The sequence below is a fragment of the Oryx dammah genome, unplaced genomic scaffold (genome assembly GCF_014754425.2).
Source record: "Oryx dammah isolate SB20612 unplaced genomic scaffold, SCBI_Odam_1.1 HiC_scaffold_24, whole genome shotgun sequence".
In the NCBI taxonomy this organism is placed as follows: domain Eukaryota; kingdom Metazoa; phylum Chordata; class Mammalia; order Artiodactyla; family Bovidae; genus Oryx; species Oryx dammah.
The window spans coordinates 80,492,331-80,508,043 of NW_024070208.1; the positions used below are offsets into that span (position 1 = coordinate 80,492,331).

The 15,713-nt window shown below is 46.5% G+C and overlaps 1 protein-coding gene across 1 annotated transcript in view; it reads right to left on the bottom strand.

Annotated features, from left to right (window-relative positions):
- Nucleotides 1-7,612: 7,612 nt before the first annotated feature.
- EFNB2 (ephrin B2) overlaps nucleotides 7,613-15,713 on the bottom strand; it is a 49,177-nt gene continuing 41,076 nt past the window's right edge. Inside the window, exons 3-5 of the mRNA XM_040267296.1 lie at nucleotides 14,428-14,520; nucleotides 13,580-13,693; nucleotides 7,613-11,355 (exon numbers count right to left, since the gene is read on the bottom strand). Coding sequence (XP_040123230.1) covers nucleotides 10,967-11,355; nucleotides 13,580-13,693; nucleotides 14,428-14,520 — 596 coding nt within the window. The 3' untranslated portion in view covers nucleotides 7,613-10,966. The remainder of the gene's footprint in view (nucleotides 11,356-13,579; nucleotides 13,694-14,427; nucleotides 14,521-15,713) is intronic.

The window sequence follows — 15,713 nt, forward strand, 5'->3', positions numbered from 1 at the left end:
AACTCTAACACACTAGTTAATAATATTGTGAAATTCTTAGTTTTCTCAAGATTGATTATGGTATTTTGGTTCCATGAGGGGGGAATCTTTGTTCTTTTCTTTTAAATATTTTCTTGGCCATGCTGCACAGCACATAGGATGTTAGTTCCCTGACGAGGGATCAAACCCACGCCCCCTGCTCTGGAAGCTCGGAGTCTTAATGCCTTGACCACCAGGGAGGTCCCGGGTTTCTCTCTTCCTAGATGCTGAGCGGTGAAAGGAAGTGTAATGATATCTGTAACCACTTTCAAATGCTTTAGCCGAGGAATCATGTGCATGTGCACACACACGTGCCCCCAGAGCACACACTTACGTGCAAAATGTGACTTGTTGAATCTGCATGGTAGCTCTGTGGCAGCTTACTGTTCTGGTCTTTCAGCTCTTCTGTATATCTGAGAATTTTCAAGGTAAAAAGCTAAGGAAAATGAAATAATTATAAAGCTTGGCACCTTAGGACAGAGAGCTTCAGAGATCTCCCGTCTTCCTGATGTAGGCAGCGTTCACAGGTTGCCGTATTAAAACGTCAGAAATTAGGCATTAAAATCTGAAATGAAGATGCATTACAGAAAGAGTGGAGACCACGGTCTGGTGGAAGGAGCTCTCTGAAAGGATTTCTGTTCAGGCCTAGGGGAAGCTGGGAAACCTTGGTAAGGGTGACGAGACTCTTCCAACTGCTTCGTCACTGTCATAATCATGGTATCTTCTTGGCTGGAGATGCTGTTTGAAAAGATCAGTTGCCTTGTATCAAACCCTTTTCTGGAATCTGTTCTTCAAGTTAACCTAAAGGAGCCTCTTAAAAACAGTGCCGGGGGATGAAAAGCCCAGTGACGGTAACTCATTCTCTTCTGCGTCCTTGAGGTGGTGATGACTCATGAGAAGGCGTGTCCCTGCAGGTCATCCTCGGGGAGGCAGTGATGCTGCCATCCCAGTGGCTGGCAGCCTCTCTCCACACCCCAAAAACGCTACACACAGACTCTTGTCCGTCGCGTTCCACGAAGACTGCGGTGTTTCCCACATTCAGCGATCACTTGCAGCTGAACCTTGTCCCCACGACGCAGAGCCGAGGGGCCTGGAGGAAAGGAACCATCACGGGCTGTCTTCCATTGCCCGACAAAACGAATGGTAACTTCCTCTTTGAATCTGACACACGTGCTCCTGGAAAGAACATGTGTGGTGCCATCTTGTCTTTTCCTGACCACAGTATGGAGGAATCCATGACACAATTATGTGTGTCATTGATGACAGTGAGATTTCTGCACGATAATTAAAGGAGTTGGTAGTTATCTTTTCTTCTCTCCGTTACAAGGAGACAAGTTAAAAGGCAGAGCCCTGGTCTCGACAGGAGGAGCCCTGCTAAATACCTTCTGCTGCAAGAAACTCTGGAGGTCAGTCTGGCAAGCATCCCAGACACTCAGACTTCATTTTTTTTTCCTGCAGTTTTTGAGCTCAGCGCTAACTACTGTTAGCAGACAGAGAACTCTCTGCAATTCTTTCCTCAGAACTAGCTACAAGAAAACTACCAATTATAGCCAAGAAACAGTCTTTCAAATACACATACACATTGTAATGTGGGCTGGAAACCAATTGGAAATGTTTTGATTTGCCCTTTAAGGCCAGAGGCAGGAGCTTGAGGCAGACTCTGAAGATGTTTTGAAGAACCGTTACACTAAATTTAGCATCTGAACCAGCCCGTTGGCATATATGCAATGAAACATTTAAAAGGAAAGAAATGTAACCCACAGTAACAAAGACATAGGCTGCTAATGGACAAATACTTCTTACAAAAGATGCTGTGGGAGTAAATCACAGAGTGGTTATTAGAGTTGTTACTCCCCTCTTTACATGCGTTTGAGACACTTCATTTTTCCTTGTGAAGGTTTTGAGTTGACGACTGGACTCTGAGCTCCTTAACAGGAGGAATCTTCTGATTCATGTCATCATTTCCAAGGCTTAGGGCCCTGCCTGGCATATATTAAGTGTTAAATAGATACGTGATGGGTAAGTGGGCAAGTTAAATGTGTGTGTGTGTGTGTTTTCAGTGGACAGAAGCTTCTAGACTTGTGTAGAGCCTACTGGGCCCCTTGTTAGCGTCTTGGACCAGTCCGGTAAAAAGGATCTCTCTGAGGATGCTGAAGTCACTGGTAATTCTGCTTCTATGTCATGATTATCTGCTAATCTCTAAGCGTTCGCTCCGGGTGAGCTATAGAGATAATAGGTTTTGATTTGTTGTGTTTTATAAGTTACACGCCAAAATGGGATGCACGGAATTAAGTTAAACCTTATAAGTGAGTGTCCCAGAAAACCCACTTTCAGATGACTGGCCTTGGAGGAGGAAGGAACAGCTATGCAGTTTGCCTGGAGCCGGGTGGCGGGGGTGGGTTGGAGCCGGGTGGGGTGGGGGCGGGGAATCCTACAAGGAACCAGAAGCTCCAGACAGGTGTCCCCGGTTCTGAGAGTTGTATGCATTCTCTCAGGCAAATGACACTTCATCAGAAGGATGTAAAGGAACCCAAACACAGAAAATGCCACGTGTAAAACAAAGAAATTTGCGGTGATGTTTGTAGAAACCTCTTACAGCCTTCTCAGCCTCTTGAACAATATGCAGATTGCCAGGATGACAAAGGGTCCAAATACCTTATAGACGCGACTGAGAGCTGTCGCAGGAGCTTTTCCTGTGGTGTTGCTGTTGCTTTCCCCACCTGATATGTCCTGGAGCCAGACATTAATCTCGACCACCTTTTCTGTCTCCCTTTCATGTGGCCTTAATGAGGCTACTATACAAAAATGATACATCTAAAAAGCATCTTCAGATTTCAGTCAATTTTAAGCAGTTTTCTGTGATGACCATTATCTCCTGTACGGTTCTTGAGCTTTTAAAGATAGAGCCACGGATGGCTTTAAAAACAAAACACACAAAAACTCTGTGATGTCTTTATTATGCATGAATGATTCTTAGGAAATAATAGTGCTCTTAACAACCAAAAGATGTTTTTCAGTCAGGTACTTCTTTGCCACAGACTACAGAATCAGAGGTGTAAATCAGAAAGGAGGTAGTAATAATAAAGACATGTTCCAGCAACCAGCACGGAAAGAATGAACTACTGAGCAAGTTAATCTCAAGTACAAGGAAAATAAAGTGAACTTGGGCTCAGTTAACTGGTGGAAGAGAACACGACCAATCGCTACCACATTGCCTGGCCCCTCATGAAATCTTTAAACAGAAGCTGGGAGCCTGCTCAGAGTGACTGACAATGTTTTTAAATAAATAAATAAATAAAAAAGATTTGCAGGCATGCCTTGTTTTATTGAACTTAGCTTCACTGCCTTTTTTTTGTTTGTTACAAATTGAAGATTTGAGGCAACCTTCAACCAGCAAGTCTGTTGGAACCATTTTTTCCAATAGCATTTTCTCACTTGGTGACTCTATGTTACATTTGGTAATTCTTGCAACATTCCAAACTTTTTCCTAACTATTATATTTGTTATGGTGATCTGTGGGCAGTGATCTTTGATGTTACTGCTGTAACTGTTTTGGCATTTTTTGGCAATAAAACAATTTAAAAATTAAGTTCTGTACATGTTTTTAAACATAATGTTATTGCACACTCACTAGACTATGTGTGTGCGTGCTCAGTCACTCTAGCCATGTCCGACTCTTTGCAACACTCCAGACTGTAGCCCACCAGCCTCCTCTGTCCGCGGGACTGTCAGGCAAGAATCCTGGAGTGGGTTGCCATGCCCTCCTCCAGGGGATCTTCCTGACCCAGGGATCGAGCCTTCATCTTCTGCTTCTCCTGCACTGCAGGCAGATTCTTTGCCGCTGAGCCATTGGTGCTAGACTGCAGTATAGTGTAAGGATAACTTTTTTATATGCACTGGAAAATCAAAGAATTCATGTGACTTGCCTTTATTGCAGTATTTACTTTGTTTTGGTCCAGAACCAAACTTGAACTATCTCTGAGATGTGCCTGTTCTTAAAAATTATGGCTAAAAGGCTGAGCACACAAGAGCAGGGCTCCCAGTTCAGTCCGTGTGTGCAGATTGTTAGAAGTTGGATCTTTCTAGTTTTAACGGCAGGAAGGGGTGGCGAGCAGCCAAGCTCAGAGCCGGAGGTGGACTCTCGATGGGGGAGGGGTGAGCGGTCAAGTGCAGCCCCAAGGGGGGTGGGGTTTGACGGTGAACAGTCTTCAGAGCTCTGTCTGTGGGATGCCAGGATAAAGGAGCTTGCATTGAGATCCTTTTGTACAGAAGACTGATGGCTTTGCTGCAAATCCTGTAAAAAGCTGAAAGCGACCTTCAGTGTGTTAGAGACACACCCTCTCACTTTACAGGTGAGGCTGCTGGGGCGAGGAGCACAAAGTGATTTGCTAAAAGGCCATGGAGTCAGTGGCAGTAGAGATAGAGCAGGAAGCTAGGTCTTACTTTCATTCATTTGACACGTGTCGACTTTCTATGACTGTCCATGAACTGTACGGGTTTCCTTATTTCTCAAGTCACACACTTATGTCCATAGAGATTTTTTTTTTTTTTTTTGAGGAGTTTGGTTGTTTTTTAAAATGTGTCTGTGTGTTTGTTGCTCGGTTGTGTCTGACTCTCTGCAACCTCCTAAGATTGTAGCCCACCAGGCTCCTCTGTCAATAGGATTCTCCAGGCAAGAATACTGGAGTAGGTTGCCATTTCCTTCTCCAGGGGATCTTCCCAACACAGGAATCGAACCCAAGTCTCCTGCACTGCAGGCAGATTCTTTACTGTCTGAGCCACCAGCAAAGACCCCCCTCTTAAAAAAAAAAAAACTATATATATATATATAATTAGCTTCATGTGAAGAACTGTTTCTAAGAGATTCTGTTAGTTCATTTACCACGGTATAAAATCTTTGAAGTGAATACATTTTTCAGCTTTGGGGGCACACTTTCATCACTAAAAAGTGGATTCATCTATCTGTACTTTGCTGGAAAAAAGATAATATATCCCCTTGATCACTGATAAATGCTTTGTTACCTGGAACTATGAGGTAGGAAATACAAAAAGAGGAAAATATTTAGAAAATACAGAAATTGTGCCATCAAGGGCATCAGTTGTGTAAATATCACAAACGTTTGCCAAATTCACTGAAAACAGAAACAGAAGACCATCCCGGGCCTTTGGGTGCAGTCGCAATTTTGCCTCCTGTTGAACCACCTGAAGACCTCTTTTCTACCCAACCAAAAGCAGGTAATCAGTCTTTTCTAGGTACATTAGCAGTCAGTTTTATTCCTCTGAATTTTGTTTATTTTTTCCTCTTCCCCGATTCTTCTCTGGGTTGGGGCCACAGACTGATACCAAACTGCACGGCCGGACACTGATATTTTATTTTATTTTATTTTTCTCATTTCCATTGTGAACCTTTATCACAGTGTTTGAATGGACAACTGCTTTACCAAAAAGGAGACTGACAACAGGGAGAGTCGTTCCGAAGAGTCGTCAGCTGGCCGGACAACACTTGGGGGTACGAGGCAGGGAAGTAGCAACCGTGGGCTTACCTTTCAAAGAGGACGCAGGGTTCCTGCTTCTGCAACCTCTGCAAGGAGTTTCTGTATGTGACATTCCTTCTCTCTGATCGAGAAGAGTAACACCTGTTGGGCACGTTTTATTTTTCTCAGTTGACGCTGACTTAGTTTGGAAAGGATGGTTTCAAAAACAAAGTGGCAAAAATGGTACTATGCATGTGACCACTGAAACTGTCAGAGGTCACAGTGCTTTTGTGAAAGTTGAAAACACAGTATTTTGTCATCGATTTCTTTTACTGACTAATCATTTGTGATCAGGGTTGAACATTCAGCTGGGGGGCGTGGCTGTAAACTGTGCCCGAACCTTGGATTTGCACTGGAGGGGCAGGGGAATAACCTGATGAGGAAGATGAAATTACTATTTAAGCACCAAGTGAAACTGTAGACCTCTGGAGAACTTTGTTTCTGGTTTTAGGAAAGAGAGCATTTATTCGACAAACACGCCTTTAGCCCAAGTCTGCTGGGCCAAGGCATTCCATGACAGTCTCCTGAGGGGCTTCTGAAGCACTCAGATTCTTTGTTTGCTACAGCCGTGGTCTGGGGCAAATCACCCCGGGCTGGAACGATCTCTGGCTCCTTACTTCAGGGGCCCTTTCTCACCCTCTCAACCTAAAAGGCTTTATTCCGTAAGGTAAGGATCAACCAGAGTTCATGTAGCCAGTGAGGGCTTCCGAGGTGGCTCTGTGCTAAAGAAACCACCTGCCAGTGTGGGCAAGGAAGATTCCCCTGGAGGGTCTCACTCCAGTGAGGTTCTGAAGTCCTGGCCGCTCACTCCAGTACTCTTGCCTGGGAAATACCATGAACAGAGGGGCCTGGTGGGCTGCAGACCAGGGGGTCACTCGAGTCAGACCCGACTGAGAATCGGAACACTCAGTGCTGCATAGCACCGGCGGAGGAGAACTGAACCCGTCATGGTCACCAGTCAGTCACTTCTTGGCTTGACCACAGCTCTGCCCTCGGAAATCAAAGGATGACCTCGGTGGGGGTCTGATGATCAAGCCCAAGGCCTCAAAGACCACAAGATACGGGAAAACACTTCGGGCAGCAGTCACCTTCCCCGGAAGGTGTGCGGCAAGGGTGGCTAAAGCTAAATTCACTGCTTGCCTCAGTCCCGCATCACAACACTCGCTTTCATCCATGGCACGTTTTCACAAAGAACCTTTGACTTTTTCCCTCCTCCTAGGATTATTTTGTGAAGGAAAGGGAAGCAAACAGCTCTGTTTGAATGGAAACCAGATCAATCTGCAACTAAGGTTGGAATAAAAGTCCTTATCGTGGGACTTTCCTGGTGGTCCAGTGGCTAAGACTGTTCTCCTAATGCGGGCGGCTCCAGTTCCAGGGAAGCTATGGGCTTCCCTCATAGCTCAGTCAGTAAAGAATCTGGCTGCAGTGCCTCGAGTTTAATTCCTTGGTGGGGAAGATCCCCTGGAGAAGGAAATGGCAACCCTCTCCAGTATTCTTGCCTGGAGAATCCCATGGACAGAGGAGCCTGGCAGGCTACAGTCCAGGGGGTGGCAAGAGTCGGACACGACTTAGTGACGCTCATTTCATTTCCGGTTCGATCCCTGGTCAGGGAACTTGATTCCACATGCGTCGGTCACCTAAGAGCCCCCGCGCTGCAACGAAAGGTCCTGTGAGCCACAAACAACTCCCAGTGCAGCCAAATCAATACACAAAAATATTTTTTAGAAGTCTCTCTTCTTCTCGTGGCTGTTTTCACACCGAGCAGGTCAAACTGCTCAGGATGAAGAGGAGTCCATGTAAACCCTGACACTGAAGCGTGAGTTCAAAAGTTTTACGCGGAAACCAAGGGGCTCACGCAGCAGGGCGGGGCGAGATGAGCCTTTACGCTGTGCGCACGGCCTGGTTTGAAAAATGGACGCGTGCCCGCCTATCATCTATGGGCAGAAGGGTTTGGGGAACTGCAATCACAGAGAAACATGGGAGGCAAATTAAAATAACGAACAAAAAAGAAAGCCAAAGGAAAAGAAAACAAGCAGGAAAGGAAAATACTTTGAAGGCGCTTTTTCCATAGGAAAAAAATATTTTATTTTTTTAAGAACAAATTCAGTTTGAAACAGGTTTGGAACGTGACTTCATTGGCTGGGGACTAACTGCAATGTGGAACTAAAGCAGATCAAAAAACCTATGACAGGCTATCAAAATAAAACAAAGGAAAGAAAAAATATTTATAACTCAAGCATAATACTGTGTTACTTACAAATTGGACAACGAAATTTTAAATAAATATTCATGGTACATAATTACGGCACAAATATGCAGCAATTTGGCAACCTTTTATACCATTTTTTTTTTCCTCATTACAGTGCAAAGGGGAATGACACTGTTTAACAAGCTGTAGCTAAATACATTGCAAAATTCAGATTTTATACAAAACATCTTGCTTAGACTTTATAAAAAACCAACATTGCTCTATGTACACAATCTGGGTAAGAAAAGCCATATCTGTCTCGTTTTTCATGTGTATTTTTATTAAAAAGGTGAATAAGGCTACTGTAACACCCCAAATCCATATACAGTAAAATCTGAACTTATTTACAGCATCTTCACTTAAACATTATGGTGCAAATTCCAAAGTCAGGTGACTAGGGATGAGAATACAAGGAAGGCATTTACAGTAACTTTCCAAAGCTGAACCAACTTCAGACAAAGGGACAGTTGGTAGATTGTCATATTCTGCACCACACACAAAACAGACGCACAGACTACTTGTCAACTGCTTGCAGGCAACTCTTCATCAACTCATCTGATTTTTTTCACAGTTTAGCACATACTCAAAATGTAGCCAACTGATGACGCACACCTTCAATTGCATTAAAATCAGACTGGTTCCCATTTCTCCCCTTCTTGCCCCTCTCCCCCATCCTAAAGGTCAATTTTTGATGGCTTACAAGAAAACCTTGTATGAATGCACGTACAGGAGAGGCCAGGGTGATGGAAAGAATTACATATGTACTGTGGCTGGTCACCATAGCAACCTTTCACAGAAATATGATATAGATATATATAATATATACTGTTGATATATATTATACATATATGTACACATGTATACCACACACCCACTCACACAAACACACACGCACTTTGGACCAACATCATTTTCAGGTTCAGGAAGTAGAAAGAAGAATTTCTGTGACAACTCATTTTTGTAGGTATTCACTGGAGGTTTGAGAACCTTAAAATGCTGTTGCTTCTTTTTTTTTTTTTTTTTTCTACCAATTCAGAAAGCAAAGTGTTACCATAGTAACGGGACTATGTTAAAGATGTCTATTTTGCATAGCACATAAAAAGTAGGTTTCCTGTTTACTCGCTTCTTTTCCCAGCAGGGAACGGGCGAGGGGAGGGGGAGAGAGGAAGGAAGGGGGTCAGGCTGAACTTTCAGCCGAAGCCCCCTGGACGTGACCCGGTGGATTCTAGCGAACACTTCAGCCCATGAGGCAAGGAAAACACAGCGCAGAAGCTAAAGGCCGGCACATCTTCTCATTGTTGAAAACACGACGCAGTGAACACTGATTTCCTGGTATTTGGGGCTTGCACTTCCTAATCTATGGTGACGTGACATGCCTTCAGAGGACTTGGTTATTTTTGTGTTTGCTCCCATTATTGTTATTTTTGGAGTAATGTCGTTTTTCCCAGAAGTAGCAGTCCAATTAAAAAAAAAAAAAAAAAAACCACGGAGCGTTTGAGACCACTTAATCGCCACAAATGAGTTTCACATCTTCTGGTGTGGATTGTGTGCAATCGTAAAATATATATTAGGAAAACTCTTTCATTTTATATCCCTTGTGTTCTATATACCTATTATAAACACATCCTACCTTCCTTCTCCCCGCCGGACATCATCATTTGGGTACTCGGGACTCCTAGGAGGGTTGCCGCGTGTGCCTCGCCCTGACACAGTACCGGGGTCTGCAGTCTCGCTCAGTACCCACCCCTCGCCCCGAGGCCAGGGCGGCACCACCATAAACCAAAGTGTCACGAGGGAGATGGGGGGGGGGGCGGGGGCGGTGGCAGGGGAAGGGCGATGAGGGGCGGGGGATCTGACCTTCCTTACGTATATGAAGATGCCTTAATAATTAATGTCAGTGATGATGGAATTACAGCCCGCGTGACCTTTGGCTTTTTAAACTTCTAGGTCAGGTTTGGCTCTCTGCTATTCTCCTAAAGGCTCTCCCTGTGTTGATAAAATGTGGTAAGTATAGCAGCTGGGTCCGCTTTAAACAACATCCAAAGCAGACCGACGACTTCCCTACAGCTTCACAGCTGTACGTCTATTGCCAGTACCAAGAAACTCCTGCCCGAATCACCCTTCTCTCCAAGCCTGGTCCTCTACCAACAATGCCTCTTTGTTCCACCCGGCTAGAGAGGGACTGTTTATTTCTTTTATTTTTCCTGTGCATTGCTATTTGATAAGAGTGAATTCCTTCAAATGCATCCTAATCTACGGTGTGTGTCGTTGTGTCTCCTGCTTGCCTCTTAAAAATCTTAGCAAAACCAAAGTGCTGTGCTCTCTAATTGGGGCTTTCCCTTCCCAAATCTTGTTTCAGAGGTGGCAGCACGGAACCGCCTTCGCAGACAGACAGCCTTTGCGTCTCCCCCACGCCCCCTTCTCACGAAACTCCTTGTTTTCCTGGGCTGACGGCCGAGCATCTGGCTGGAAGGCTCCTCTTTACCCGCAGACGCCATTCCTATCAACGTGTGGCCCCTTCCGCTGCGGCTGTTGTTGCAAAAGGATGGGGTAGGAGACGCCCAACGTTAATGTCCCGTGAGTGATGCGAGTGTGGCGTGGGGGTGGGGGGGAATCTCGTGTGAAGGCCTGCAGAGCCCTGGATGACAGGGCGTGTGCAACAGTGAGGACTAGAAGCCAGCGGTCTCCCGAGGCCTCAACGCAGCCAGAGTCTGTGCGACAAGACAAGTCCGGGGTGCAGCTCAGGAGTAGGGGGTCGGGGGCCACGCCCGAGGCAGAGGGCGGCCCCGCCAGGCCCGGCGACCCAGGGGCCTGGGATGCTCCCAGCTCTCGCTCCTGCCCACCGGCCGCTCGGTCTCCCGGCTCCTGCGGAGGCCCGCGGGCGCGCGCGCTCGTGGTACCCAGTGGTACCCGGAGGAGGAGAGGGGCGGGGCGCGCGCGCGCATCTTCTACGCGAGTCTTCCGACCGCCGGGGCGCATCCTCCGTCACCGCGGCCGAAACGCTACAGACTAGTAAGCTGTCCGACTTCACGGGGCTCTTCCGAGAAGGGGTGTCCCCGCTCCCCGCTGCGCGTCAGTCCGTCGCAGACACGGGGGGTCTCGGACCCTCGGCGGGCGGCAGCGGGGACAGTAAGTTTCCTCCGGGAAGCGAAGGCACCGCCGAGGCTCAGACCTTGTAGTAAATGTTCGCCGGGCTCTGCGGGGGCATCTCCTGGACGATGTACACCGGGTGCCCGTAGTCCCCGCTGACCTTCTCGTAGTGGGGGCAGAAGACACTGTCCGCGGTCCTTAGCGGGATGATGATGTCGCTGGGCTCCGAGCCGTTGTTGTTGCCGCCGCGCTTGGGCGTGGCCAGAGTGCTCAGCGACAGCGTGGCCGTGTGCTGCGGCGAGTGCTTGCGGTGCCGCCGGCGGTACTTGAGCAGCAGCACCACCAGCGTGATGATGATGACGATGAAAATGATGCATCCTGAAGCTATCCCTGCGAATAAGGCCACTTCGGAACCGAGGATATTGCTCCCAGAATGTCCGGCGCTGCTACCGTCTGTGCTGGAACCTGTGGGAACGATGGGGGTGGGAAGAGCAGTCAGAAGAGTCAGCGCTGTCCCCGGGGTCGGGGCGGGGGGGAGTTCTGGAGCGCTGCTGGGGATGAGGGGAGGTGTGTCCAGGTGGTAAAACTCAGCGGGGGACCAAACATTTCCCTGGCAGCTAGACTCTGGTAAAGCAATCACCTCCTTTATGAGCCAAAAGCAAGGGTAAATCAGAAAATTGGAACTGGCCAACCACTACTATACATAAACTAGAAAACCAACAGGGACCTACTGTGGGCTTCCCTGGTGGCTCAGAAGGTAAAGAATCTGCCTGGAATGCAGGAGACCCAGGTTCCATCCCTGGATCCGGAAGATCCCCTGGAGAAGAAAATGGTAACCCACTCCAGCGTTCTTCCCTGAAGAATGCCTGGTGGGCTACGTACAGTCCACGGGGTTGCAGAGCATCAGACACCACTGAGCAACTAACAATACAATAAAGGACTGTATAGCCCAGGGAACGATACTCAGTATTTTGTAGTAACTTGTAAGAGAAAAGAACCTGGAAAAGAGCACATATGCATACCCGGACCACTGCGCTGTAGGCCTGAAACTAAGAGGACATGGTAAATCTCGTTTTGTTTAGTCACTAAGTCGTGTGAGTCTTCTCCGACCCCATGGACTGTAGCCCACCAGGCTCCTCTGTCCGTGGGATTTCCCAGGCAAGAATACTGGAGTGAGTTGCCATTTCCTTCTCCAGGGGATTTTCCTGATCCAGGGCTGGAACCTGCGTCTCCTGCACTGCAGGCAGATTTTTTTTTTTTTTTTTTACCAGCGAGCCACTACTGTACTTCAGTTAAAACAAACAAACAAAAAACAGCTAAATGCAAATGGCAGAAGCCAGCCCTGGGGGGAGACGGGACTCCAGGTGGGGCTTTGATGCTGCTCCCAGACCGCTTCATTTCCCCTCCATACATCATCGTCCGTCAGCCGCGAGAACGGGCTGTGACAAGCAGCCCTTGACCTTGCCCCACGTCTCAACCCGGGTCAGCCAGCCTGCAGCCACCACAGGGCGCAGGAAAGGAAGTGGCCAGGTCTTCAGGTCAGCGTCTGCCGCTCAGGCGGCGCGGCTCTTGGACCACCTTCTGGCTCCAAAGGCTTCCTGGGAATCTCCAAACCCCCTGTCCTTAAGGACAAGCCCCACCTACCCGCAGAATGGCGGGAGCGCTCGAGAAGAGGGATGGGGCCTGGGAAAACGTTCAACCCAACTCGTTTGTATTACTTGATTACACTTAAAATATATCTGGAAGGCAGTAGAAACTCACACAGAACAGACTGCCAACCCAAATGTTAAGCACTAAAAAACTGCCTGGCATCATTATATTATCCATTTATCAGTTTGTCATAAGAATTTGACACATCTTGTCATTGAAAGTTAGAAATAACAACTTCCCTCCTTGACGCCTGGAAAGAGATGGAATATTGCTACAGATGCTAAATTTGTGCGACTACCAACCGGGCGTTCGGATCTGACGTCTGCTCAGTGACCACCACATAACAAGTTCATTCCAGTGGTAATAAACACATAGCTATTTGCTCAAAGACTGCTAAAAAAGCGAAGTTACACAACAGTTTTATCCAGTATTCTAAACTTTTGCCAGGACTCCCTTTAATATCTCATTTTACACTGAATTCATGGAAAAAAAAATTTATGAAACCACCTGGAAAATGTAGCATTGTGCAATATTTTAAGGCGTTACCACCTTGAATGTAGAAGAGGATCAATCAGGCTCTCTGTGGATTAGATATAATTAGATGAGGCATTAGAGCCTTAATTATATATACATTAACACCGGCTTGAAGCTAGTGTTGCAACCAGCATGATAGTGTCAGCCAATGAAAATAACTTTGATCTGAAAGAGCAGTGCTAATAATTGGCACTTAGATTTGATGGATTCTGCTCTCTTGAATCTAAGACTTTTGTAGGAGTGAATTATTTTATTCTGATTGGGTAATGGTGATGGACAGGGAGGCCTGGCGTGCTGCGATACATGGGGTTGCAAAGAGTCAGACACGACTGAGTGACTGAACTGAACCGAGAGTGAAGATTACTGACTTCGGGAAGTACAAGTTCACGTTCTGGGGCAGAAGTACCTGCACTGTGGTACTCCCCGCTGCATGCAACACAGTAAGTGTGGTACACAGTAACAGTGGTACACACAGACTAGTCACACACAAGTCACGCTGCTGTACCTGAATTTGGTTTGACAAAGGGACTTGTCGTTGAACTTCTTCCATTTGTACCAGCTTCGAATTCTGGCCTCCTCGTTGGATCATTATGCCTGGTTGACCCAGCGGAACTTGCATCTATATGAAAAACAAGCAGTTACTTACAGTACAGAGATCTGATGGGATCTACCTTTAGGAGCTGGATCTAAATCTCAAGAGGCACGAATAGCAATGAACGTAAGATTCTTTATGCAAAGTACAGTGAAATGCAAGAATATAATTTTCCTTTGAAAGCACAACGGTTCTACTAGTTATTTCAGAGGTTTAGCTAGTGAGGCCATCTGTGGAAACTGTAGGGATTCTTGCATTTGGCAGGCAGAACATTGCAGATGACATTTTAATTTAACTGAGCGAGTTGACTGACTACTACCCCAATTTCTAATTAGAAGAATAATTCTCTCTGCACAAGAGGTCATCTCTGTGTGAAAAGGCTCAGTGAACACAAGTCTTCTGTAGTCAAGAGGCAGAAATGGGCAAAATGGCAGAAACTTTAGTTTGCATTCGGGATATTTTAATTGTGAACCAAAGGGGGTGTTTTGCCTTGAAGAAGGAAAAATCTATCTGCAGATACAGACATGGCCATAGACACTGAACCTGGCTGACCTCAACTTTTAGAAGTGTCTCCAGTAAAAAGAAATGGGCTGCATCAACTTAAGGAAGTCTGTCAGTGGCTCGAGGTGCACAGAAAGGTTTGCTTTGGAAACTAAGCTGAAGAGTGAGAGGAGGCACGTGTGCGCAGCCCTGGGGGCAGCCATACTAGCTGGGGGCCCAACCAGATCAGAGGCTCCGTGAATCAGCAGACGGTTTTTTACCTTGTCCAACTTTCATGAGGATCTTCATGGCTCTTGTCTGGCACACCCCTCCCTCCTGGTTATCCAGGCCCTCCAAAGACCCATTTGATGTAGCTGATCAAAAATAAAATGGACAAAACAAAAAAATAAAGAAAAAATCAGGAAATCAATAAGCCAAGTTTACATGAACATGAAATGTCTGAAAACAATTCGGAAAATAAGAATTCACTCTTAGTCACAGGTTTGCTGAAAGTATGGGATGCTGAAAGGCAAAACGAAAAAATAAAGAAACAAAGAGCGATGGATGTCATCCACATTGCTGCACGTATGACCTCTGGTTTCCAATGGACTTAAGCGCTTTCTCCTCCCTTTATAATCAACGGATTTCGTCTGAGTCTGTAGATAAAAGGAACAGCATCTTCCAAAAGCTGACTATTTTGGAGTTCAGCCTCCAAAGAGCAGTACAGTAAATACGGTAATTTCAAAATGTGGTAATCATCACCCAGCACCTGCTTCCTCTACTACTGATTTCCTGCCTCAAGAACAATTACCTTGATGCTCCCTGATTGTCAAGCGTCCAAGTTCTATAAACACTCAGAGAGGAGACTCCCACGCCCCTTTTTCTTTCCCCAGCCTTTCTGGAGCTTAAGAGGTTGTACTAGAATTCATGTCTTCCAGCTCTGGAGTTTTCCTCCTCCATCATTTTGTACTCGTCTCTAATGAATGGATGTGCTATTACCACCACCATCGACCTTGGTCAGACTCATCAACCAGATTCCCTGGCGCAGAACTCTGGGTGGACAGAGCGACCCACACGTGCCCACTGCTCTGTGAGTCGCCTGGGGCAGCTCGGGACATAAGGCAAGGACTTGGTCCAGGTCCACCAGCTCGATTACCTTTCCACCTTGAGGAGGAGGGGGAAGGCAGGATGTTTAACCATTCTCAGTGTCTTTTTTTCCCCCAGCAGTCCATGCCCTACTCTATTTGAAGACAAAGGTCTATCTCTTTAGGACAGTGAGTTCTCTGAAGAGCATTGTAACTAAAGCTGAAAAAAGACAGGCTGCTAGCTAACTTGCTGAGGTACAGGATTTAAATTACAGGTTAAGTTCCAGAAGAGAAAAGGAGGTGGACGTTTAGACATTTCTATTCCTCCACAGTTCAAGGGGCAGGGAACATAAGTGTTTCACATCCAATTCTGCCGTATAAATCTTTCTCTATTATTCCCCCCCCCCTTTTTTTTTTGTCATGCTGTGTGGCATTCTGGACCTTAGTTCCCTGAGCAAGGATCGAACCTGTGGCCCCTACGG